The 25,469-nt window shown below is 45.1% G+C and overlaps 1 protein-coding gene across 2 annotated transcripts in view; it reads right to left on the bottom strand.

Moving 5' to 3' along the window:
- Positions 1-25,469, bottom strand: part of pdlim3b (PDZ and LIM domain 3b) — a 101,565-nt gene that overhangs the window by 32,484 nt on the left and 43,612 nt on the right. For both annotated transcript variants that reach the window (XM_070879136.1, XM_070879128.1), the window contains exons 2-3: positions 9,306-9,457; positions 8,856-8,940 (exon numbers count right to left, since the gene is read on the bottom strand). In XM_070879136.1, coding sequence (XP_070735237.1) covers positions 8,856-8,940; positions 9,306-9,457 — 237 coding nt within the window. The remainder of the gene's footprint in view (positions 1-8,855; positions 8,941-9,305; positions 9,458-25,469) is intronic.

Genomic DNA, 25,469 nt, shown 5'->3' on the forward strand with positions numbered 1-25,469 from the left:
GTTCCCATCCCCCTGCCATATTAGTTTAAATCCTCCCCAACAGCACTAGCAAACACTCCCCCGAGGACATTGGTTCCAGTCCTGCCCAGGTGCAGACCGTCCGGTTTGTACTGGTCCCACCTCCCCCAGAACCGGTCCCAATGCCCCAGGAATTTGAATCCCTCCCTGCTGCACCACTGCTCAAGCCACGTATTCATCTGCGCTATCCTGCGATTCCTACTCTGACTATCACGTGGCACTGGTAGCAATCCCGAGATTACTACTTTTGAGGTCCTACTTTTTAATTTAGCTCCTAGCTCCTTAAATTCGTTTCGTAGGACCTCATCCCTTTTTTTGCCTATGTCGTTGGTACCAATGTGCACCACGACAACTGGCTGTTCTCCCTCCCATTTCAGAATGTCCTGCACCCGCTCCGAGACATCCTTGACCCTTGCACCAGGGAGGCAACATACCATCCTGGAGTCTCGGTTGCGGCCGCAGAAACGCCTATCTATTCCCCTCACAATTGAATCCCCTATCACTATCGCTCTCCCACTCTTTTTCTTGCCCTCCTGTGCAGCAGAGCCAGCCACGGTGCCATGAACTTGGCTGCTGCTGCCCTCCCCTGATGAGTCATTCCCCTCAACAGTACCCAAAGCGGTGTATCTGTTTTGCAGGGGGATGACCGCAGGGGACCCCTGCACTACCTTCCTTGCTCTACTCTTCCTGCTGGTCTTCCATTCCCTATCTGGCTGTGGACCCTTTCCCTGCGGTAAGACCAACTCACTACACGTGATACTCACGTCATTCTCAGCATCGTGGATGCTCCAGAGTGAATCCACCTTCAGCTCCAATTCCGTAACGCGGACCGTCAGGAGCTGGAGGCGGATACACTTCCCGCACACATAGTCGTCAGGGACACCGGAAGCGTCCCTGAGTTCCCACATGGTACAGGAGGAGCACAACACCCGACCGAGCTCTCCTGCCATGTCTTAACCCTTAGATACACTTAAACTGGTAATAACAATGTTAAAAGTTACTGACCAATATAAGAAGAAAAAGAAAAACTACTCACCAATCACCAGCCAATCACTTACCCCCTAGGCTGTGACGTCACCTTTGTTTTTTTGCCTTCTCCCTGTAGCTGCACCGGCACGCCTCTCGCCGACCCCGGACTCGCGCTGCTCCGAGCTCCCGCTGGCCTTTATAGGCCTCTCGCCGACCCCGGACTCGCGCTGCTCCGAGCTCCCGCCTCCTCGACTGACTGCTCCGAGCTCCCGCTGGCCTTTATAGGCCTCTCGCCGACCCCGGACTCGCGCTGCTCCGAGCTCCCGCCTCCTCGATCATATAATTGACAAGTGCCCCCTATAAAAGGGGAGGGGGACACTAAAACCCGGCAATTAAAACAAATTAAACTTTAAAACATAAAATCAAATTAAAATTTGGTTGCCGGGGGTGATGATGCACTCCAGTCCCTCCGGCGCCCACCTCTCACGGAAGGCCGCGAGCGTACTGGTGGACACCGCGTGCTCCATCTCCAAAGACACCCTGGCCCGGATGTAGGCGCGGAAGAGAGGCAGGCAGTCAGGCTGAACGACTCCCTCGACCGCCCGCTGCCTGGACCGGTTAATGGCCACCTTGGCTAGGCCACAATAGCTCTACAACTCTTTGAGCATATTCACAGGTGCATACATTACAGAGCTGTTGCTGTCAGGGACAAATAGGACCAGTTTTTATTGAGGATTCCCACTCTGTCAGCTTTTCCAACCATCTTTGGCACTTGTTTGTTCACGTTCAATCAGGTGCGATTACCAAGTGAAGGAGCCAATTGATTGATTCTGCTCAGAGTTGTAACCCTTCAAACTGTTCAGAATATCACATGCAACGTCACAGTCATTCTTTTTCAAGTTATACAGACATGAAGAAGACATGTCTGCTAGCTGGTCAATTCTGATTAAATCTTTCACCTGAAATTTGTTTGCTACTGGTGTGCATAAGTTTAAATTGTTTTCTAAATCGCTATGCAATTACTATACTTAGAAACTGTAACCCTGTAAACAGTCAACAACAGGTCTATGTATTTAGTGCCTTTGTCAAAAGAAATGTCCCACAATGCTGTGCAGATGGGGAAGAAAAATAAGGAATAAAAGAATGGACATCAAGCCATGGGTAGCTAGGAGAGATGATCGAAATCCTGATTCAAAAGATGGGCTTTGTGAAGGTTTTTAAAGAGCAGAGAGAGAAGTAGCTAGGAGGAAGGATTTAGGGAGGGAATCCTGGAGCGTGAGACTGAGGTGGCTCAAGGCTCTGCCACCGGTAGTGGAACAAAAGGCATGTGAGCTGGGGAAGGAGTGTTGGGGCGGGGGGAGAAAGAGTTCACAGAAAGCCAGAGTTGGAGGTTATGTGAGGGGTTATAAGGCTGTGGGATATTGTAGTTTGTAGCCTTTGGACTGAAGGAATTGAATATGGGGATTGGTGGAAATAGCAGTGGTGGATAATGGTGAATGATTTGATGGGAACAAGAGCATCCAAAATAGAGGCAGAAGGCACAAATCCCCGTCCAAGTCACACACCATTCTGACTTGGGAGAACAGTGCTAATGCAAGGTATGCAAGTGCCTAAATTGTTCCTAGTCACATGTATCAAAGCAAAGGGGCAAAATTGGGCTCCTTTGCGCCTCCCGTTAGCACCCCCAGGGGGCGCTAACATGGTGCAAATGATTTTGCGACCGGGTGCAGAGCTGTTAATGACTCCCGCCATATTGTGCGGGAGTTTAGCGATGCCCTACGGCGTTGCGCCCCGATCACCTGCGCCCAGAGATCATGACATCATCATTGTGCACATCGCCCCATTAGCGCCCGGCCCTGAATTTGGCTTGCGCCACCTGCAGCAATGCTGGGCGATAACAATGACAGCTTCAACGGACACGTACTGGGTGGTCGACCACTACCGGGGCGAAAATTAAAGGGGAGGTGGCCGAGTTCCAAGAAAAAAAGCTACCTTTTCGTTGCTGCTCCTGATGCGGTTTCTTTGTGGGGTCGGGATTGCTCAGCCTGGTGGTCCAGGTAGGTGCCTTGTTCTTTTGGCAGCGTGGGCCCTACCCTTTATTTGAGGGAAAAGCCTCTCGGATGCGGCAGCGCTGCCAAGGCGTCTGTCCCAGGAAGGAAGTGGAGCGCTCCAGTCCACTTCCTTCCAGGGGCGGTAACTCGAATTTATCGAGAGGGGCAAGTCTTTTCCTCCTGGCGCCAAGTCTCGCGCCTCCCGAGTGTTACCGCCCCCCAAATGAGGCAATACCAAATTTCTCCCCCAAAGAGTTAAGTTAGATGCCAGTGTTTCTTTTCACATACAGCGTGAGGCAAGTATGATTTCCATGTGGACATTCAAATGAGAGCTGGATGTCTTGAATTATAGAAGATAGCTATAGGGTCGCAAGGATTAGTAGTACTCATGAGCTATTGCAATCTCCTGGAACTCATTTGATTGACTTCGACCATACAAAAACCATTTCCAAAAGTTTTTCCTAAATTTGGCCTCAGGCTTGTTGCCTCTCTCAGGTGTTTGTGTGACTATGGGGGGAGGAGGGTGGGCAGCACCATGTCTGGATGGGGGATTCAGGGCTTCATATCATCTTGTCCCATCCTTTTTTGTAGACCTTGGTGGGCTATGCATTATTGTTAATTCAGTTCCATCCAAGACTATGGAGACTCACTGTTGAAAGCTACAATCTCCCATGCTTGTTGACCAGTTATTTCTGGTTGTTTTAAATCATGTGCCTTCTCTCTCTCGGGTCTTACAGAAGGGCTTGGAAGTTAGAACTCCTTGCTTTTCTCTCCAAGGAACATATTCCGAAGCAATTTAATTACTAATTAGCTGTGTTTTTCCTTCCTAATTGCAACTTGAGATGCTTAAATGTCTCATAATTGCAGTTCACAGCTGATATAGAGGGTTACTGCTGCTCCCTTTCCATTGGTTGGCCAGCTGCGTGGAAGAAAAATCCCACTGTTTGCACACAGGCTGAAACCAAAAACACTGTGTTACTAACCAGCATTAGTAATTTCTGCCAAAATGCTTCTGTCATCCACAGCTAATCCTCAAATAGCACACCAACAGCAATCTCTAGGCTTTATGATGAATATAATGTTGCATAAGGGAATGCTAATCACTGGGTTTAAATTTACTTATTCATCCCATTTTATTGTTCAGTAATCAAGATAAAATGGCTGGTGTCAGAATGTGGGTTTTTCATGTTGCAGTAATGCTATTTTAGCTTCTTCAAAACTTCCAAGCAAGACTAAAACTGAAAACCAAACACAGTCATTTCTTCCAAATCGATTAACTTTTTAACATCTCCTCTCGTTAATAATATTTTTTGTAAGTACAACACAATGCGACAAACAAAGCAGACAGATAGTTCCTCCAGCTCTTGAACTTGCACCAAATCATGAATCTAGATATTACTGTTGGTGATATTAGCGGACAAACATTTAGTGCGTTTACATGATACTCCTATGTCTGTTATTTTAACGGAGGGGTTAACCAGTTTAAAATAAACAAATAATGTTTCTGTTAAAATAGCGGACAGGGGAATGTCGTAAGCGCATGTAAAGCTTCATCTGCTATTATCACTGACGGTAACTTCTAGCCTACGAGATACAATCTCAGCAGTAGATTACTTCCCACCTATCCCTGCAGTACCCTGGAAGCAAATCTCCCTCCATCAGTCAGAGTTATAGACTAACTGTGGAAAAAAAAATTCCTTGGTTCCTCACACCATCCACTTGGAGGTAATATAACTTTTACAACAGAGACTGATATTGGTAAGTGTACAGTGTGTACAATGGTATGTTAGTTATATTATTAAGAAAGACTTATACTTATACAGGTTGAAACTCCCTTATCCAGAACTCCCTTATCCGGAACCACCCCTCGTCCGGAACCATTCCCAGCCACTGGGTGGCGCATACGCAGAACTCTGACATGAACAAATTGAAGTCCTTCCTCGCTGCCGACTCCCGCAATCGCTGGCCTGACCCCGCAATTCAACACCCCCCCTGCCACCGCCCTCCCCCCATGATCTCTCTGCCGCACTCCCAGCCTCAAGCCCCGATATCGCCTTACTCAGTACCTGTACCATCCAATTTAACGTGACCAACCCTCATCCAGAAAAATCCCTTATCCAGAATTGGCCAGGTCCCGAGGGTTCCGGATAAGGGAGATTCAACCTGTATAGCGCCTTTCATGACCTCAGGACTTCCCAAAGCACCTTAGAGCCAATGAAGTGCGTTTGAAGTGTAGTCACCATTGTGATGTAGGAAATATTAGGGATCACTGACCTCTGCTCGCCACCCTTCCAATCACACAGCCAAAATCCCCCTGCTAGATTTTGACTTTGTGTGATAGTGTAAAACGGATTATTGTGAATCGGCAGCCTGTTTTACTTCTCTCCCAATTTTATTTCCATTGACGTGAGCGGAAATAAAAATCGAGAGAAATGTAAAACAGGCTGCCGACTCGCTTTGGCCTATTTAGACTATCACACAAAGTTAAAATCTAATTGGAGTATAAAGCAGAGGCCAGCACTCAGAACATACGCTTCTATTATTATGTTATGAAATAATTAACGTGCAATCTGGTGTAGAGGCGGTAAAGAATTAAAATTTGTTACATCACACAACAGTTAGATGTTGACTGTATTAGTGTTATGACATCTTAAACATAAGGCATGATTTATAGAAAAGTCAGTCATAATTGAACTGGAAACCCAAAGTAACTATTTAAACATAAGTTTCTGCTTGAAAGTATTTATTGTTCTCCTCATCCCACTGTCATCCCTGGGTGAGGGTGAATATAGGGTAACCAGCGCCCAGAAATTTACCAATGCTATTTTTTTGGCGAGGGGGAGGGGCTGTGGGGTGGGGGGGGCGGGGTTGGTTCAGGTAGGACAGAGAATTACACTCCCTCATTACCACTTGATGCCTTGACATGCTGCATACTTTAGGAAGGATGTGAAGGCATCAGAGAGGGTGCAGAAATGATTTCCAAGAATGGTTCCAGGGATGAGGGACTTCAGTATATATTGGAGAAGCATATATTGGAGAAGCTGTGGTTGTTCTCCTTAGAGCAGAGTAGGTTGAGAGGAGATTTGATAGAGGTGTTTAAAATCATGAGGGGTCTGGACAGAGCAGATAGAGAGAAACTGTTCCCATTGACAGAAGGGCCGAGAACCAGAGGATAAAGATTTAAGGTGGTTGGCAGAAGAACCAAAGGCGACAGGAGGAAAAACTTTGCTTCGCAGCGAGTGGTTAGGATCTGGAATTCAGTGCCTGAAAGGATGGTGGAAGCATATTCAATTATGGCTTTCAAATGGAAATTGGATAAGTACCTGAAGGAAAATAATTTGTAGTGATGTACTTTGCGCGCCATCTCTCAGATGCGATCTGCTGTGGCTAACAATAGTTTACTGTATATTTAAGGAGATATTTCATAACTCCCAACAAAAATATATCCCACTGAGAAGGAAAGACTGTAAGAGAAAGGATAACCATCCGTGGCTAACTAAGGAAATAAGGGAGGGTATCAAACTGAAAACAAAGGCATACAATATGGCCAAGACTAGTGGGAGGCCAGAGGATTGGGAAATTTTTTAAAGCCAGCAGAGAATGACTAAAAAAATGGTTAAGAGAGGGCAGATAGATTATGAAAGTAAACTAGCAGGAAATATAAAAACAGATACTAAGAGTTTCTACAGGTACATAAAAAAGAAAAGAGTGGCTAAAGTAAATGTTGGTCCCATAGAGGATGAGACTGGTGAATTAATAATGGAGAACAGGGAAATGGCAGAGACGTTGAACAAATATTTTGCATCGGTCTTCACGGTAGAAAACACTAAGAACATCCCAATAGTGGATAATCAAGGGGCTATAGGTAGGGAGGAACTTAATACAATCACTATAACTAATGAACTAGTACTTGGTAAAATAATGGGACTAAAGGCAGACAAGTCCCCTGGACCTGATGCCTTATATCCTAGGATCATAAGAGAAGTGGCTACGGAGATAGTGGATGCATTAGTTCTAATCTACCAAAATTCCCTGGATTCTGGGGTGGTCCCAGCAGATTGGAAAATCGCAAATGTAACGCCCCTATTTAAAAAAGGAGGCAGACAAAAAACAGAAAATTATAGACCAGTTAGCCTAACACCTATCATTGGGAAAATGTTAGCAGTCCATTATTAAGGAAGCAGTAACGGGACATTTGGAAAAGCATGATTCAATCAAGCAGAGTCATCATGGTTTTATGAAAGGGAAATCATGTTTGAAAAATTTGCTGCAGTTCTTTGAGGATGTAATGAGTAGGGTGGATAAGGGGGGAACCAATGGATGTAGTGTATTTGGATTTCCAGAAGGCATTCGATAAGGTGCCACATAAGAGGTTACTGCACAAGATAAAAGCACACGGGATTGAGGGTAATATATTAGCATGGATAGAGGATTGGCTAACTAACAGAAAACAGAGAGTCGGGTTAAATGGTTCATTTTCCGGTTGGCAAACAGTGACTCGTGGAGTGTCGCAGGGATCGGTGCTGGGTCCTCAACTATTTACAATCTATATTAATGACTTGAATGAAGTGACCAAGTGTAATGTAGCCAAGTTTGCTGATGATACAAAGATGGTTGGGAAAGCAAATTGTGAGGAGGACACAAAAAATCTGCAAATGGATATAGGCAGGCTAAGTGAGTGAGCAAAAATTTGGCAGATGGAGTACAATGTGGGAAAATGTGAGATTATCCACTTTGGCAGAAATAATAGAAAAGCAAATGATAATTTAAATGGAGAAAAATTGCAAAGTGCTGTAGTATAGAGGGATCTAGGGGTCCTTGAGCATGAAACACAACAAGTGAGTATGCAGGTACAGCAAGTAATCAGGAAGGCAAATTGAATGTTGGCCTTTATTGCAAGGGGGATAGAATATAAAAGCAGAGAAGTCCTGCTAAAACTGTACAGGATATTGGTGAGGCCACACCTGGTCTACTGTGTACAGTTTTGGTCTCCGTATTTAAGGAAGGATATACTTGAATTAGAGGCTGTACAGAGAAGGTTCACTAGGTTGATTTCGGAGATGAGGGGGTTGACTTATGAAGATAGGTTGAGTAGGTTGGGCCTATATACATTGGAGTTCAGAAGAATGAGAGGTGATCTTATTGAAACTTATAAGATAATGAGGGGGCTCGACAAGGTGGATGCAGAGAGGATATTTTCACTCATAGGGGAAACTAAAACTAGGGGACATAGTCTCAGAATAAGGGGCCGCCCATTTAAAACTGAGATGAGGAGAAATTTCTTCTCTTAGAAGGTTGTAAATCTTTGGAATTTTCTGCCCCAGAGAGCTGTGGAGGCTGGGTCATTGAATATATTTAAGGCGGAGATAGACAAATTTTTGACCGATAAGGGAATAAAGGGCTATGGGGAGCGTACAGGGAAATGGAGCTGAGTCCATGATCAGATCAGCCATGATTTTATTGAATGGTGCAGCAGGCTCGAGGGGCCAAATGCTCCCATTTCTTATGTTCTTATTTAAATAACGTAGTACAATAACTCATTTGTAATGCTTCTGCAATAACACTTTTTAGTGCAGTGTCTGTAAAAGGTTAAAATTATTTTTTGAAGTGTCTGTGAATTAGCCATATGGTAAGAAATTGAGATGTTTAGGTCCTGTGACTTTCTTAGTGAGCATATCTTATTGCAATTAAGCAGGTAAGTTGCAAAGAATTACCAGTCTTAGCATATTTTGTTTACCATGACCCCCAATGCATGTATGTCTCATAATAACAGACACTTAAGCAATCGAGACGTTTGAGCTTCCCGACTGCATTTACCTGTGGTTCAGCCTCTAAATTAATCTTGAAGGGATTTGCCTTGCCATCTTCAGTGACTTGAGGAGACCAAAGCTTGGTTTCAGGCCTGGGACACAAGTGGAGAAAATCTCAACAGTTACATTGTTTTTTGTAGTCTGATGTATTATTGATTTATTTGGCATCAATTACAAACTACGGAAGGTATTTATAGAACATCATTTATTTAAAATGCACAGTGAAGCAAAAGGAAGAGGCACTGAAACACAAAATTATTACTTTTGCTAGAAGAACCATTTTAAATCAAAAATTACATTCCCAAGGATGATTACACCAAGCAGTCTTTTACTGTGTTCCCTATTCCTTTGCTGCAGATGCAGTATTCTGAAATTGATTTTCTACAAAAAGCCGATTTTCCCAGTAAAGCTGCTTTGATTCATAGAATATGTAATATTGCACTACTGCTATACTAACCGGTCAATCTTCAGGCTTAACTGTTGGGAGGCAGCCTTGATCCTATTCTGAGCATCAACATGTGCCATAGAGTCCGTACTTACTCCATCAATGGCCAGGATGACATCACCAGGGGAGAGATTAGCTAGCGAAGCCTTGCTTCCAGGCGTTACCTACAGATTCAAACCACATGTTAGAAACTGTTAGCATGAATGGAAAATATAGGTTATTATAGTAAAGTGAAATGTATAAGAATTATTACCAGATAAATATTAGAAACAGAGTTATGAGCACATATTCCCTCAGGAACTCCATTGGTTCATAGTGAGAGTAATAACTAGGCAGAAAAGTGCATTGTGCCAACAGTGCGATGACAGCCCCTCGCAAGGTCAGTTGTCTCATTATTTCAAGGGAAGAACAGAGCACATATGTAGTCTCTTTAAGTAACCTAAATCCCCCAACGTGCTAAGCATTAGCATCATCATCATAGGCGATCCCTCGAACGAGGATGACTTGCTTCCACATGAGTTCAATGAAGGACTCGATATTCCAGTCCTGAACTCCAATTGAAGGGATGGAAGATGCCTGTGCGTGGATTTTTTTTATTAAGCATAATCATCACCAACAGTTTTCTTTGCCTATATCATCCACTCTTGAAGGCGTTTGCTTCTGCTGTAGTATGGTTCTACCAATGTCAGCTGCTTGCTGCTACCTTGCTCAACTGGGCATTCAGGCATGAGCCCATGCGGTGAGTGTTCGCATGATATTTAACCATAGAGGCATCACAGCTAAGCCAGATCCTTCCTGCCCAAATACTGACTAGCATAACATAACATAAGAACATAAGAAATAGGAGCAGGAGTAGGCAATTTGGCCCCTCGAGCCTACTCTGCCATTCAATCAGATCATGGCTGATCTGATCCTGGGCCTCAATACCACTTCCCCGCCTGCTCCCCATAACCCTTGACTCCTCTTCGGTAATCAAACTAAAAAAACACCAATGCAAAAGTGATTTAAAAGAGCAGCTTCTCGCCTCGCTTGCCCATCGGAGTATTGTAGCAATAACCCTAAAATACACATTATATCTGCTGCTTTTAATTCAAAGTTTCTCAATTGAATTATCTAGTGATTCCATTTTTTCAAACCACTGAGTTACTATTTTGCTGTATTTATGTTTCACAATTTGAATTACTGCATAATTCAAATTTCTTTAGTACAAAATATTTCAAATTATCAGCAGACTATCATTTAGTACATGGTTGCTGGGCAGTGGCTCTGGCTGATTGTCCCTCTTCTAAATCCAGGGATGTGGAGTCCAATTGTAATGTCCACTACACCTCCCTGTGAGGTCAGCCAAGAATGGGAATCAAAGGCAGTTGCCTTTAGCAACTGAGCCACTGGGGACCTAGGGAATACAATTTTCAATGTAACAGATATTAAATTCATAGAGTAAGGTGGAAATACAGGACATTGGATAGATTGTGGAATAATTTCACTGTGATTTGGTCATCCAATAGTTTGAAAATTACATTCCTGACTGCCAATCATCAGGAAATAGGATAATTACACCTCTGACCCAATTTGCTGATGGCTGCTATTTCTATTTGAGAAACCAAGGTTACGCATCGGCTCATAATGCATTCTATAGTCATTTTAAATAATAGTGCTACCTATAGGAAAAAAAATCCTCTTATTGAAATATAGTCATAGGACAAGACAAAAAGCACTGAGTTTGGGAGACAATGGTAGCCAAAAGCAGGACTTTGATTATATTGCATGATTATGACTGTAGATCAAAAGCAATAGAATTGTAATGTATGATGGACGACCATTCCCTTTAAGAGCAGGTTTCCTCCTCCTCATCACTATCCAGTGACTCTCGATGAAAAGCCTGGGCATTAGGTGAGGTCAGGATCAGGCTGAGCTGCGATGCCCTGCATGACCAAGAAGCCTGCCAGCACCAACTGCCCTGCATGGTTGAACAGCCTGTCAACATGCACTGTCTAAGGTCATACTTGAAGAATGGCCATTTGGGTACCAGTAAGGTGTTTCCCAGTAACAGGCCTTTGGTATAGATGTGGAGAAAAGAGCAGCAAATCAGCAAAATTAGATTGCTGATTCAAAAGGTTTTACTTATACCTGTACATGTTTTTAGATAACCACAATTGCATTTTCTCCACACACAGACTGAGCTTGATTTTTCCTACTGAGGCGGGACAGAGGAGGGCGCGTCCGGCTTCTGGCTCTGTGCCAGCTTCCCATGCAACTTTCCCTAGATTGGGATTGTTAAGCCCGCCCTGCAAAGTTCTCGGCCAATTAAAAGGAAGCGGGTCTGATGATGTCATCTCTGATGATGAATTATCAGCCGGGTTCCTTAAAAGGGACCATGCCCACATACATTTTGACAGTGGTGCGGTCAGTGTTATGCAGCACTGAGGTGCTGCAAATACTGAAGCACTGCACAAAGGTGCACGGCTGCACCCAGGCTCTCCCATGACTCCCTCCTTTATGGAGGGAGTCACAGCATACCAGGAGGTCCTCTTCCCTCCCCATGTGCGTAAGAGACCTCCCCAGGACACCAACACAGCCTGGTTGCACATTGTACAGGAGGGCACAAGCAGGGATGTCGTCAGGAGGTCCTGGCTGCCATGGTGCAACTATGTAGATCACAAAATGATACTGCAAAGCCACACTCAACCTCATCCTGCTGTGCCATTCATCACATCCCTATCACTCTCCTTCCCGACCCTACCTCTGCACACCCTTACTCACACCAACATACCTTGCACCTCCACCCATCCCTCTCTCTCTCTATCTACATTATCACATCCCCATCTCACTAGTCACCCCTTACACTCACCCTCATCCTTTTCCAATTATACCAACTAACACACAAGGGTAGGCACTTGGGTGTTATCACCAATGCTGATGTAAAGTTTTTGCTAATATATTGTCAAACATTGAAATCTTTATTTTCAACACTTTTGCCTTCTTGGACAGATCTGTGTGCACTTTTGGAAGTGGCTTAGTGAGTTTCAGTGAATGGTGAGTTGCAGCGCATCATGTGGCAGCCAGGGTGTACAGCATCAAGTGAAGTAAATGTGGCCATAGTGAAGCCATCCCTGGCCAGGTGGTCAGGTGGATGCCCTGTGCCCTGTGCAGCATCAGGTGATTGCGGAGAAGGTTGGTGTTATTGTTGGTGATGCTCGTGTGCCTGGTTTTGGGGCTGATCGTGATGGAATTCTGAGGACCAGGGCGAGATTTTTTCAAAGGCACCGATGCTGATGGAATAGATGGCAGCTGAAGTTGAGATGACAGAAATGATCTGTCAATGGTGCTCTAAGGAGGCGACAGTGATAGAGAGTTCACTGCAAACACTTCAAACCTCCATAGAGCTGAAAAGTGTATTCCAAATCCTGAAGGCTCCAGATCCAAGATTGGACATTTAATAGCTGTGAAATGGTAGCTTTTATACTACTTCTGCAGCTGTCAACTGGTCAAACCAATCCAGAGTTGTTGAGAACCCAACATACTTACCTGGCGTGATCCCCGAGGGACGGGAACCTCGTAAAAAAATGCTGCTCAAATAGCTTTAAGCAGCTTCTTAACTATCTCAATAGCCTGACACGCCACTTAGTGCCGGGTCTGCAAACCGCAGAGCACTTGGTTCAGAGCAGACTTCCACCCCGCTGTCGATCACGGCCATTTTGACAGCCGGTCCAAGTCCAAACTCACACGCACAGGGCTGGGAAGATTCCGGCCAGAGGATTTCCCTTTTTCATCCAAATTAAGCTGCAGAGGAAGATTTCCTCCCCAGTAGGGGACTGCTTATGAGGATTGTTAGGTAAAATAAAGGGATGTGGCCAGTTGAAGATAAGTGGCTGCATCTGATGAAAAATCCGTTGGTAGCATGACAGAAGTCTTCTTTTAATGTAGATTTTGTCCATTATAAAAGAAGTTTCTGCCAAATAATTGCTGGATGGTATGGCTCTCCTCCGTCACACTCTCCCTGGTTATTTGAAGTATCTACAGAAACTCTGACCAATCCTAGCTATAGCTCTGCCTTTAAATATGGTGCACCACCCAGTGCACAGAGTCAGTCTCTGGTGCAGCTGAACCTACCTTGCATTTCCTCCATTGTTCCATCTCTGCTTCGTCCAAAAAAGAACATAAGTAAAAAGAGATTGCTATAGGGTACTGCATTGTGACAAATCTAAACAAAAATGCAACGCCTCCTGAGTAACTAAGTGCAGACAAGAGGGGGGAGAGGAAAACAGATGATGGAAAAACAGCGGAAAGTCACCTTATAGGTCTCTTTAAATCTTTTTCTACATACGAAAATTTCCCAGCAAACTCAGGTGGCCATTTAATTCGAAGTTTTAGGCATCAGCACTATGCAGGTCTAAATTCCAGGAAATTGCATCCACACGCACTGATGCCATTTTGCTCCCATTTGCAATAATCACTGGAAGGCTGGGAGTACTTCTGGCAACCTTCAAAATTACTATCGCGAAACTGAACATTGCACTTTGGTGATGATCCAGCATCACCAATCTCCACACCGCTTTCCAATTGCTTATTTTTTTAAAAAATTTGTTCTGGGATGTGGGCGTTGCTGGCAAGGCCAGCATTTATTGCCCATCCCTATTTGCCCTTGAGAAGGTGGAGGTGAGCCGCCTTCTTGAACCGCTGCAGTCCTTGCGGTGAAGGTACTCCCACAGTGCTGTTGGGGACGGAGTTCCAGGATTTTGACCCAGCGACAAAATAGGAACTGCGATATATTTCCAAGTCAGGATGGTGTGTAACTTAGAGGGGAACTTGCAGACATGCAGGTGGTGGTGTTCCCATGCGCCTGCTGCCCTTGTCCTTCTAGGTGGTAGAGATCGTGGGTTTGGGAGGTGCAGCCGAAGAAGCTGTGGCCAGTTCCTACAGTGCATCTTATAGATGGTACACACTGTAGCCACGGTGCACCAGTGATGGAGGGAGTGAATGCTGAAGGTGGTGGATGGATGCCAATCAAGCGGCTGCTTTGTCCTGAATGATGTCAAGCTTCTTGAGTGTTGTTGGAGCTGCATTCATCCAGACAAGTGGAGAGTACAACATTACACTCCTGACTTGTGCCTTGTAGATGGTGGAAAGGCTTTGGGGAGTCAGGAGGTGAGACACTCGCCACTTATGTTCGATTATCAGAAATAACTAATCAGAAACGCTACCCTATTTTGTTATAAGGTTTGGGTATGATATCATAGAATCATACAGCACAGATGGTATCATTCGGCCCATTGTGCCTGTGCTGGCTCTTTGAAAGAGTTATCCAATTATTCCCACTCCACTGCTCTTTCCCCACAGCCCTGCAAATTTTTCCTTTTCAAGTATATATCCAATTCCATTTTGAAAGTTACTATTGAATCTACTTCTGCCACCCTTTCAGGCAGTGCATTCCAGGGATGTTCCTTGATCAAGTTGAAAATGGAAAGTATATATTAGATAATATTATTTTACATGTTAAAAAAAGGCATCTGATGACAAATGAAATGTAGTAACAAGAAAATATATGCCCTGATATAGGACTTCACTGAAAATAATAAGGTATGTCCAAGATTAATTGTGCAGTGCATTATGGGAAACAATATGCTTCAATATGCTTCTTACTACTAGGGGGATCAAGGGGTATGGCGAGAAAGCAGAAATGGGGTACTGAAGTTGCATGTTCAGCCATGAACTCATTGAATGGCGGTGCAGGCTCGAAGGGCCAAATGGCCTACTCCTGCACCTATTTTCTATGTTTCTATGTTTCTATAACAATAAATGCATTGATCCACTGAAGAATATTGGTACGCAATTTAAAATAGAAACAGTTTTTGGCTTGGGATTAGTTTCACTACATTGGATTAGGCTAGCCACTACAGCTGCCACATAGACACATTTAATCATGTAACATTGTTGCATTAAAGTTAGTATTTACACACGTGTGCACATACACACACACACACTAGAAATATATTCATTCTTTTGAGAAGGGTGTGTGGGCTACGTATTGGACTTCTGCATCATGCTTTTATTTCAGGGACCTGTTCGGGCTGATGGATGAAAATCTCTCCGCACTGATGGATGTAAATCTCATGTGGTCTTTAAGAGTTCTGTGTGAAATAAGTTTGTAGAATATCAACCCAATTCCAAATGGATATGATCCCACAGCACAAAATGCCGCAAGACTGATAATCCCCTTCAGAGAGACAAACATGTTGCTCGTATAGGGAAAGAAAAGAAAATCACACTGGTAACATAGGAAAAAAGTCACTTGTGCTTTGTTATGGTCATTTATTACCAAAAATGGAAAATAGTTCCATTCCCCAACAGTGGCATCTCTGATGAGCAGAGAAATTCAGAACGGTCATTTTATACCAATTTACTTTCAACTGGATTTTTTAAAGGCATGATTTATAAACTCAACTTTTAGTAAAAAGCCTTAGCTATAAGCTTGTGCAGTGGGGTCCCGTTGGACAGGAAGCAGAATATTAAGTAAGGAATACTTTCTGAAACAAAGTAATTAAACTAGAATAACACCGGCATTCTGAAACAGGAACTCAGCAAGCTCACACATCATCCAGCAACTCAACTGACATTACAGCTTTGCCAAAAGAAAGGTTTAAAGGAACATCAGCTTCCTATTTTTAAAGTTTTATTATATGGTGATTCCAGAGAGAAAACCTGACATCACATCTTAAGAAATGTAAATCCTTATCGGTAGAAGCAGAAGGGAGTTTGAAAAGGGCAACGGAAGAATGCAAGGCATTCTAGATTTCAAACCAATTTCAACTCAAGTGAAAAAGCTCCACAGAAAATGTCATAAAGATGAAAGCAGTGATATCAGGTTCTTTGCTGACCTCAAATTACTCTGTCATGAGTAAGTGAACATTCCATGTCGGCGCTGACTAATTTGAAGATTTTGTGAAAGAACAAAAAAAGGCACAGGTCAAGAGTAGAAACATAGAAGAAACATAGAAAATAGGTGCAGGAGTAGGCCATTCGGCCCTTCTAGCCTGCACCGCCACTCAATGAGTTCATGGCTGAACATGCAACTTCAGTACCCCATTCCTGCTATAGAACTGTCACAAAGAACAGCCCCCCTTCCCCGCCTCCCCTCATGCCAAACTAAAAGTATAGTTTGCAATTGGCAGGAGGATTTAAGCAGTGCTGTTCAAGGGATTGGGTAGATCCCATTTATAGATGCATGTAGTTCTGGTCACAGGCAGGATATTAGTGCCCTTGAGAGGGTACAGAGGTGACCAACAAAGATGATTTGAGACATTAGAAATGTATGATATGAGTAAAGTTTAAGGAAGTTTTATTTTTGGACAAGCAATTGCATGGTGATATAATTAAATTTTCAAAATTTTGAAGGGAATTGGCAAAACTTGCACAAGCAGCTTGATGAAGGGTTTAAAAACCAGAGCATGCTAGTTAAAATTAGGATTTAAGAAAATGAAGAGGACTCTGGTGGAATTCATTTTTTCATCCACAAGGATTTGTGGAATGAATTACCAGTAAAGTGAACAGCTAAGATTGTGTACGTGAGGCAATTACATGTATTTCTGGAGGGAAAGGGGATGATTATTGGATATGGTGAGAAGGTGGGTAGGTGAAGCATGCATACTAACATAAAAATAGCAAAAGCTGACAGCTACAAAAAAGCTGGCATTTCTCTCAGAAATCTGACCATCCAAAAACAGATCTGAATGTAAGCCTTATGAAGGTGAAGACAAAGGGCCCGAAATTGGACGTTGAGTAAGGTCCGGGGTATGCCAGCGGTGTGTTGTTTCAAATCACCGGCATACCAAAGAGGACAAAATTAGTCGATTTTTTTTCTACCATTATGTCAGCGGTATACCAACGGTCTGTAGCAGGTGGTAGGTAACATAGTAGTCGATCCAAATTGACTTTCTTTTTGATGGACGGTGCGGCACTGAACTGCGCATGCACGATTACATTTTTTTTCTGTTTTTTTCACAGAAGCGTTTTACTCGCGATTTCGGGGGTCAGGGTCACCATTACATGCGCAGTGAGTTGAAGAGGAGGGAAAGAGAGTGAGCAGGTGCAGCAAGCTAGTCGACAGGCAGTTACTTTAAAAACACATTACAGAGTTAAAAAAATTCATAACAACTAATAATTCTACAGTTTGAACAATAAGACATATTTTACAAAGCAAAAATCATAACAGAAATATTATGGAAATGTAAAAAAAAAAGTCGAAGCGCAGGAACATCGAGAAGGACGGGAGGTTGAGGGCGCCCGCCTCGACGAGACGGAGTTACCTGCCCTTCGAGAATATAACAGAGAGGTACTCCGAGCTAATGAAGGGTGGTCGTGGAAAGCCCCCCACAAAGGAGTACAACAGGATATGGGACGAGATCGGGGAGGCTGTGTCCTCCACAAGTACCATGGTACGCACCGGGGAAAGGTGCCGTTAGAGGTGGAATGACCTGGTGAAGGTCGCAAGAGTAAGTAATGATTTTATTTATGCACCCTCCATGTGCCATGTACCATGTAAATGTAGGTTCAGTGTCACACGGATGATGTTATTTATCTTAAGGTTACGGCGATGTATTTGTGCTTTCAGGCAATGACAAGAGGATCAACGCAGTGTTTTATAGTGTGTGTGTGTGTGTGGCCACGATTTTAAATGGATTGAAGATTTTTACTTTCATTTACTTTACTTTCTGCAGAAGAAGACATCTGCAATAATAGCAACCGATCAGTGGAAGATCCACAACCCAAGAGCCATTGACTGAAATAGAGATCCGTGTCCTGTCCCTGGCCGGGGATAGCAACCATGCCACCACCAGCATTGGAGCTGACCCACTCACACAGGATGGTAAGTTGAATACAATCCCCGGTCTGTATTGCGGTCCTGTCATGTCATGTAATGTAACTGTAACTAATGTTGGCCTGATGTAATGTAATGTAATGTAAGTTTATTGCACTGTAATGTTGGCCTCATGTGATGTACTGCAATGTTGGGGGCATGTGTAATGTCCTTACTCAATGGCACAAATCCCACACAAGGCACATTCTATGGACAAGGTCACTCTATGACCTGAACCTTTATTCACAGGACCAAGAAGTGATGACCCTGCGTGGGACCTCCCTTTATATACCTGGATGACCAGGTAAGGACCACAAGTTCACCCGCTATGGTCAAGGCGTGCATTGCTTAAGTATATACAGTATTGCAGTGGTATTACATAGAGGTTACATACATGACATCATCTCCCCCCAAAGTCTTATTGGGATCATAGGTTAAGTCTTTCAGGTGGTCTACGCTCCCTCGTGGAGCGCCGCAGTTGGGGCTCTGGTTGTTGAGCCTTGGTGTGAGTGTCTGTCACCTGTGGTGATTCTAGCCTGTCCGGGCTGACCGCCGGGACTGTGCATGCTGCTGAATGTTCTTGTTGTTCGTTCACTGGCGGTGGTGTGAGCACCATTTCATTATCTTCCTCAGGTTCCTCAGTGTCCACGCTGAACCTTTTTTTTTTAACTTGGTCCAGATGCTTACCGCATATCTGCCCATTGTTTAGTTTAACCACGATGACCCTGTTCCCCTCTTTGTCCATTACAGTACCCTCAAGCCATTTGGGCCCCACGGCGTGGTTGAGGACAAATACGGGGTCATTTATTTCTATACATCTCCCCCTTGAATTTCGGTCATGGTACTCGTTTTGGGACTGGCGCTTGCCCTCAACTATGTCGGTCAGGACTGGGTGAATGAGGGACAACCGAGTTTTGAGTGTTTGTTTCATAAGTAGCTCAGCGGGCGGGACCCCCGTGAGCGAGTGCGGTCGGGACCTATAGGCCAGCAGGAGGCATGATAGGCGGCATTGAAGGGAGGGTCCTTGAATCCTGAGCATGCTTTCTTTAATGATTTGGACCGCACGTTCCGCCTAGCCATTAGAGGCCGACTTGAACGGTGCTGTCCTGACATGGTTGATGCCATTGCCCAACATGAACTCCCAGAATCCGTAGCTCGTGAAACATGGGCCATTATCGCTAACAAGGATGTCCGGCAAGCTGTGGGTTGCAAAGACCGCACGTAGACGCTCCACAGTGGTGGATGTCGTGCACGAATTCAAAATGATGCACTCGATCCATTTCGAGTACGCATCTACCACAATGAGAAACAATTTTTCCATGAACAGGCCCGCGTAGTCTATATGAATACGTGACCATGGCCTGGTGGGCCAGGGCCAGGGGCTGAGCGGGGCGTCCCGGGGGCATTACCCAGCTGTGTTCCAGGTCTGAATCAATTCCTGGCCACCAAACATGTGACCGGGCAATTGCCTTCATCAGCACGATGCCTGGATACTCGCTGTGGAGTTCCCTGGTGAATGCCTCCCTGCCCCTCTGGGTCATGACTACCTGGCTGCCCCATAGTAGGCAGTCAGCTTGGATGGAGAGCTCATCCATCCGCCTGTGAAACGGTCTGATCTCCTCGGGGCATGCTCCGTGTGCGGGCGCCCAATCCCCAGTCAGGACACATTTCTTAATCAGAGATAGGAGGGGATCTCTATTTGTCCAGATTTTGATCTGGCGGGCTGTGATAGAAACATAGAAACATAGAAAAATAGGTGCAGGAGTAGGCCATTCGGCCCTTCGAGCCTGCACCGCCATTCAATAAGATCATGGCTGATCATTCCTTCAGTACCCCTTTCCTCCTTTCTCTCTATACCCCTTGATCCCCTGAACCATAAGAGCCATATCTAACTCCTTCTTGAATATATCCAGTGAACTGGCATCAACAACTATCTGCGGCAGGGAATACCACAGGTTAACAACTCTCTGAGTGAAGAAGTTTCTCCTCATCTCAGTCCTAAATGGCCTACCCCTTATCCTAAGACTATGACCCCCGGTTCTGGACTTCCCCAACATCGGGAACATTCTTCCCGCATCTAACCTGTCCTGTCCCATCAGAATCTTATATGTTTCTATGAGATCCCCTCCCATCCTTCTAAACTCCAGTGAATACAGGCCCAGTTGATCCAGTCTCTCCTCATATGACAGCCCAGTCATCCCTGGAATCAGTCTGGTGAACCTTCGCTGCACTCCCTCAATAGCAAGTACGTCCTTCCTCAGACTAGGAGACTAAAACTGAACACAATATTCCAGGTGAGGTCTCACTAAGACCCTGTACAACTGCAGTAAGACCTCCCTGCTTATATATTCAAATCCCCTAGCTATGAAGGCCAACATACCATTTGCCTTCTTCACCGCCTGCTGTACCTGCGTGCCCACTTTCAGTGACTGATGAACCATGACATCCAGGTCTCGTTGCACTTCCCCTTTTCCGAGTCTGCCGCCATTCAGATAATATTCTGCCTTCGTGTTTTTGCCCCCAAAATGGATAACCTCACATTTATCCACATTATACTGCATCTGCCATGCATTTGCCCACTCACCTAACCTTTCCAAGTCACCCTGCAGCCTCTTAGCATCCTCCTCACAGCTCACACCGCCACCCAGTTTAATGTCATCTGCAAACTTGGAGATATTGTGCGGTACCTTGTCAAAAGCCTTCCGAAAGTCCAAATGCACCACATCCACTGGTTCACCCTTGTCCACTCTGCTAGTTACATCCTCAAAAAACCCCAGAAGATTCGTCAAGCATGATTTCCCTTTCATAAATCCATGCTGACTTGATCCGATCTTGTTACTGTTTTCCAAATGTGCTGCTATTTCGTCCTTCATGATCGATTCCAACATTTTCCCCACTACTGATGTCAAGCTAACCGGTCTATAATTACCTGTTTTCTCTCTCCTTCCTTTTTTAAAAAGTGGTATTACATTAGCTACCCGCCAGTCCGTGGGAATTGAACCAGAGTCGATAGACTGTTGGAAAATGATCACCAATGCATCCACTATTTCTAGGGCCACTTCCTTGAGCACTCTGGGATGCAGACTATCAGTCCCGGGGATTTATCAGCCTTCAATCCCATCAATTTCCCTAACACAATTTCCCGCCTAATAAGGATATCCTTCAGTTCCTCCTTCTCACTAGACCCACTGTCCCTTAGTACATTCGGAAGGTTATTTGTATCTTCCTTCGTGAAGACAGAACCGAAGTATTGGTTCAATTGGTCTGCCATTTCTTTGTTCCCCATTATAAATTCACCTGAATCCGACTGCAAGGGACCTATGTTTGTCTTTACAATCTTTTTCTCTTCACATATTTATAGAAGCTTTTGCAGTCAGTTTTTATATTCCCTGCAAGCTTCCGCTTGTACTCTATTTTCCCCCTCTTAATTAAACCCTTAGTCCTCCTCTGTTGAATTCTAAATGTCTCCCAGTCCTCAGGTTTGTTGCTTTTTCTAGCCAATTTATATGCTTCTTTCTTGGCTTTAACACTATCCTTAATTTCCTTTGTTAGCCATGGTTGAGCCACCTTCCCCGTTTTATTTTTACTCCAGACAGGGATGTACAATTGCTGAAGTTCATCCATGTGATCTTTAAATGTTTGCCATTGCTTATCCACCGTCAACCCTTTAAGTATCATTTGCCAGTCTATTCTAGCCAATTCACACCTCATCCCGTCGAAGTTACCTTTCCTTAAGTTCAGGACCCTAGTTTCCGAATTAACTTTGTCACTCTCCATCTTAATAAGGAATTCTACCATATTATGGTCACTTTTCCCCAAGGGGCCTCGCACAACAAGATTGCTAATTAGTCCCTTCTCATTACACAATACCCAGTCGAGGATGGCCAGCTCCCTGGTTGGTTCCTTGAAATATTGGTCTCGAAAACCATCCCTAATACACTCCAGGAAATCCTCCTCCACCGCATTGCTACCAGTTAGGTTAGCCCAATCAATGTGTAGATTAAAGTCGCCTATGATTACTGCTGCACCTTTATTGCACACATCCATTATTTCTTGCTTGATGCTGTCCCAACCTCACTACTACTATTTGATGGTCTATACACAACACCCACTCGCGTTTTCATCTCTTTGGTATTCCGCAGCTCCCCCCATACCGATTCCACATCATCCAGGCTAATGTCCTTCCTTACAATTGCATTGATTTCATCTTTAACCAGCAACACCACCCCGCCTCCTTTTCCTTTCTGTCTATCCTTCCTAAATGCTGAATACCCTTGGATGTTGAGTTCCCAGCCTTGGTCCCCCTGGAGCCATGTCTCCGTGATGCCAATCACATCGTATCCGTTAACTGCTATCTGCGCAGTTAATTCATCCACCTGATTCCGAATACTCCTCGCATTGAGGCACAGAGGCTTCAGGCTTGTTTTTTTAACACACTTTGCCCCTTTAGAATTTTGCTGTAATGTGGCCCTTTTTGTTTTTTGCCTTGGGTTTCTCTGCCCTCCACTTTTACTATTCTCCTTTCTATATTTTGCTTCTGCCTCCTTTTTATTTCCCTGTCTCCCTGCATAGGTTCCCATCCCCCTGCTATATTAGTTTAACTCCTCCCCAAAAGCACTAGCAAACACTCCCCCTAGGATATTGGTTCCAGTCCTGCCAGGTGCAGACCGTCCAGTTTGTACTGGTCCCACCTCCCCCAGAACCGGTTCCAATGTCCCAGAAATTTGAATCGCTCCCTTCTGCACCACTCTACAAGCCACGTATTCATCTGAGCTATCCTGCGATTCCTACTCTGACTAGCACACGGCACTGGTAGCAATCCTGAGATTACTACTTTTGAGGTCCTACTTTTTAATTTAGCTCCTAGCTCCCTAAATTCGCCTCGGGGAGCCTGCGCTGTCAAAGGCATCAATGACCATCTCAGCGCTTTGTTCCGCTGCCCACGGTGGTGGCCAGTGGAAGCCTGCTGAGTGCGTCAGCGCAATTTTCGGTGACAGGCCGGTGCCGGATGGAGTAGTCATAAGCAGCTAGCGTGAGAGCCCATCGCTGTATGCGAGCTGACGCGTTGGCATTGGCAGCTTTGCTGTCTGACAACAGGGATGTTAACGGCTTGTTGTCCATTTCTAATTCGAACCTTCTGCCAAAAAGATACTGATGCATTTTTTTTACACCATAGACACATGCGAGTACCTCCTTCTCAACCATCCCATATCCAAGTTCTGCTTGAGAGCGAGACCTGGAAGCATAAGCCACAGGTTGTAGTTCGCCCTCAGCATTACTCTGCTGCAACACGCACCCAACCCCATAGGACGATGCATCACATGTCAGAACCAATTTCTTACAGGGGTCGTACAGGGTCAATAACTTATTTGAACAAAGTAGGTTCCGTGCCCGATTGAAAGCCCGTTCTTGACAGTCCCCCCAAAACCAATCACAACCTTTACGCAGGAGCACGTGAAGCAGCTCCAACAATGTGCTTAAGTTCAGCAGAAAGTTCCCGAAATAGTTCAAGAGTCCCAGAAATGAACGCAACTCCGATGTGTTGCCGGGCCTGGGCGCTCGTCGAATTGCCTCGGTTTTGGATTCGGTGGGCCGAATCCCATCTGCAGCAACCCTCCTGCCCAGGAACTCAACCTCAGGAGCCAAAAACACACATTTAGACTTCTTGAGTCGCAGGCCTACCCGGTCCAGTCGGCATAGCACCTCCTCCAGGTTGTGGAGGTGTTCCTCGGTGTCACAACCCATGATGAGGCTGTTGTCCTGAAATACGATTGTTTCAGGAATGGATTTGAGCAGGCTTTTCATGTTTCTTTGAAAAATCGCAGCCGCTGATCGAATGCCAAATGGGCAGCTGTTGTAAACGAACAGTCCCTTGTGCGTAGTGATGGTGGTCAGTAGTTTAGATTCATCGGCCAGTTCTTGGGTCATGTAGGCTAAAGTGAGATCCAACTTGGTAAACAGCTTGCCGCCTGCCAGCGTGGCAAAAAGATCCTCCGCTCTCGGGAGCGGGTACTGGTCTTGTAGGGTCACCCAATTGATAGTGGCCTTGTAGTTGCCACAGATCCTGACAGAACCATCCGCTTTTAGGACGGGAACGATGGGGCTCGCCCAGTCGATGAATTCAATGGGCGAGATGATGCCCTCTCTCAGCAAACCGTCCAATTTGCTCTCAATTTTCTCCCGCATCACATACGGCACCGCTCTGGTTTTGTGGTGCACTGGTCTGGCGTCCGGGGTGGTGCATATCACTACTTTGGTACCTTTGAACGTCCCGACACCAGATTGGAATAGTGACTCAACGTGTTGTAGTACTTGTGAGCACGAACTTCGCTCCACAGATGACATTGCGTGCACATCCCCCCATTTCCAGTTCATCTCAGCTAACCAGCTCCTCCCCAACAGTGCGGAGCCATTGCCCGGGACAATCCAGAGCGGCAGCGGGTTCACTGATCCATTGTGTGTGACCGCCAACATTGCACTGCCTATTACTGGAATGATTTCTTTGGTATACGTTCGTAGTTGTGCCTCAATGCGTTCTAGTTTGGGTCTACTGGCTTTGAGTGGCCATAGCTTTTCGAATTGTTGAATGCTCATGAGTGACTGGCTGGCCCCCGTGTCCAGCTCCATGCATACAGGGATGCCCTTTTATAAAACCTTCATCATCATTGATGGCCTTTTGGTATATGAGCTGTGAATGTTTGCCACATGAACCCGCTGAACTTCAGCGTCCATTGATTTGCCCCAGGAGTCATCCTGCCTCACAGACCCCTCTTCTGGTCCATCCGCCTCATAAATTAGCCTGGTTACAGGCTTCCTGCACATTCGAGCTAAATGGCCACTGAGGTTGCAATTTCTGCAGACAGATTGTTGAAACTTGCAAGTCCTGGCAGACTGTTTGCCCCCACACCTCCAGCATGAGCTGAGATTCCCACTGTTGTGAACAAAGGAGATATGACCCAGCATTCCTCGCTGATTGTCCCTTTGACTGCTCTTGAGTACCCTGTTAGTGGGTGTCAATGGCCCCATCCCGGACCGCATTGCCCACTGTGATGGCGTAAATGTCCGTTCAGCTTGCAATTGTCTCTGTTGAAAACCTATTCTGGGGTCTATTGCTGCCTGGGGTGTGTCGAACATCCCTTGCCTGCCTGCAGGGCTCTGAGTTGCGTTTATGATATTGACTCCCTGATCCCTCGCCGCGTTGGAGGCAGAATTGCGCGCGTATATTATTTTGGTTTCCCGCCATGAAAGTCTGAGCCATCAACGCCGCCGCTTCCAAAGTCAAGTCCTTGGTCTCAATTAACTTTCGGAAAATCCCCGTA

Source organism: Pristiophorus japonicus, chromosome 1, assembly GCF_044704955.1.
Source record: "Pristiophorus japonicus isolate sPriJap1 chromosome 1, sPriJap1.hap1, whole genome shotgun sequence".
NCBI lineage: Eukaryota > Metazoa > Chordata > Chondrichthyes > Pristiophoridae > Pristiophorus > Pristiophorus japonicus.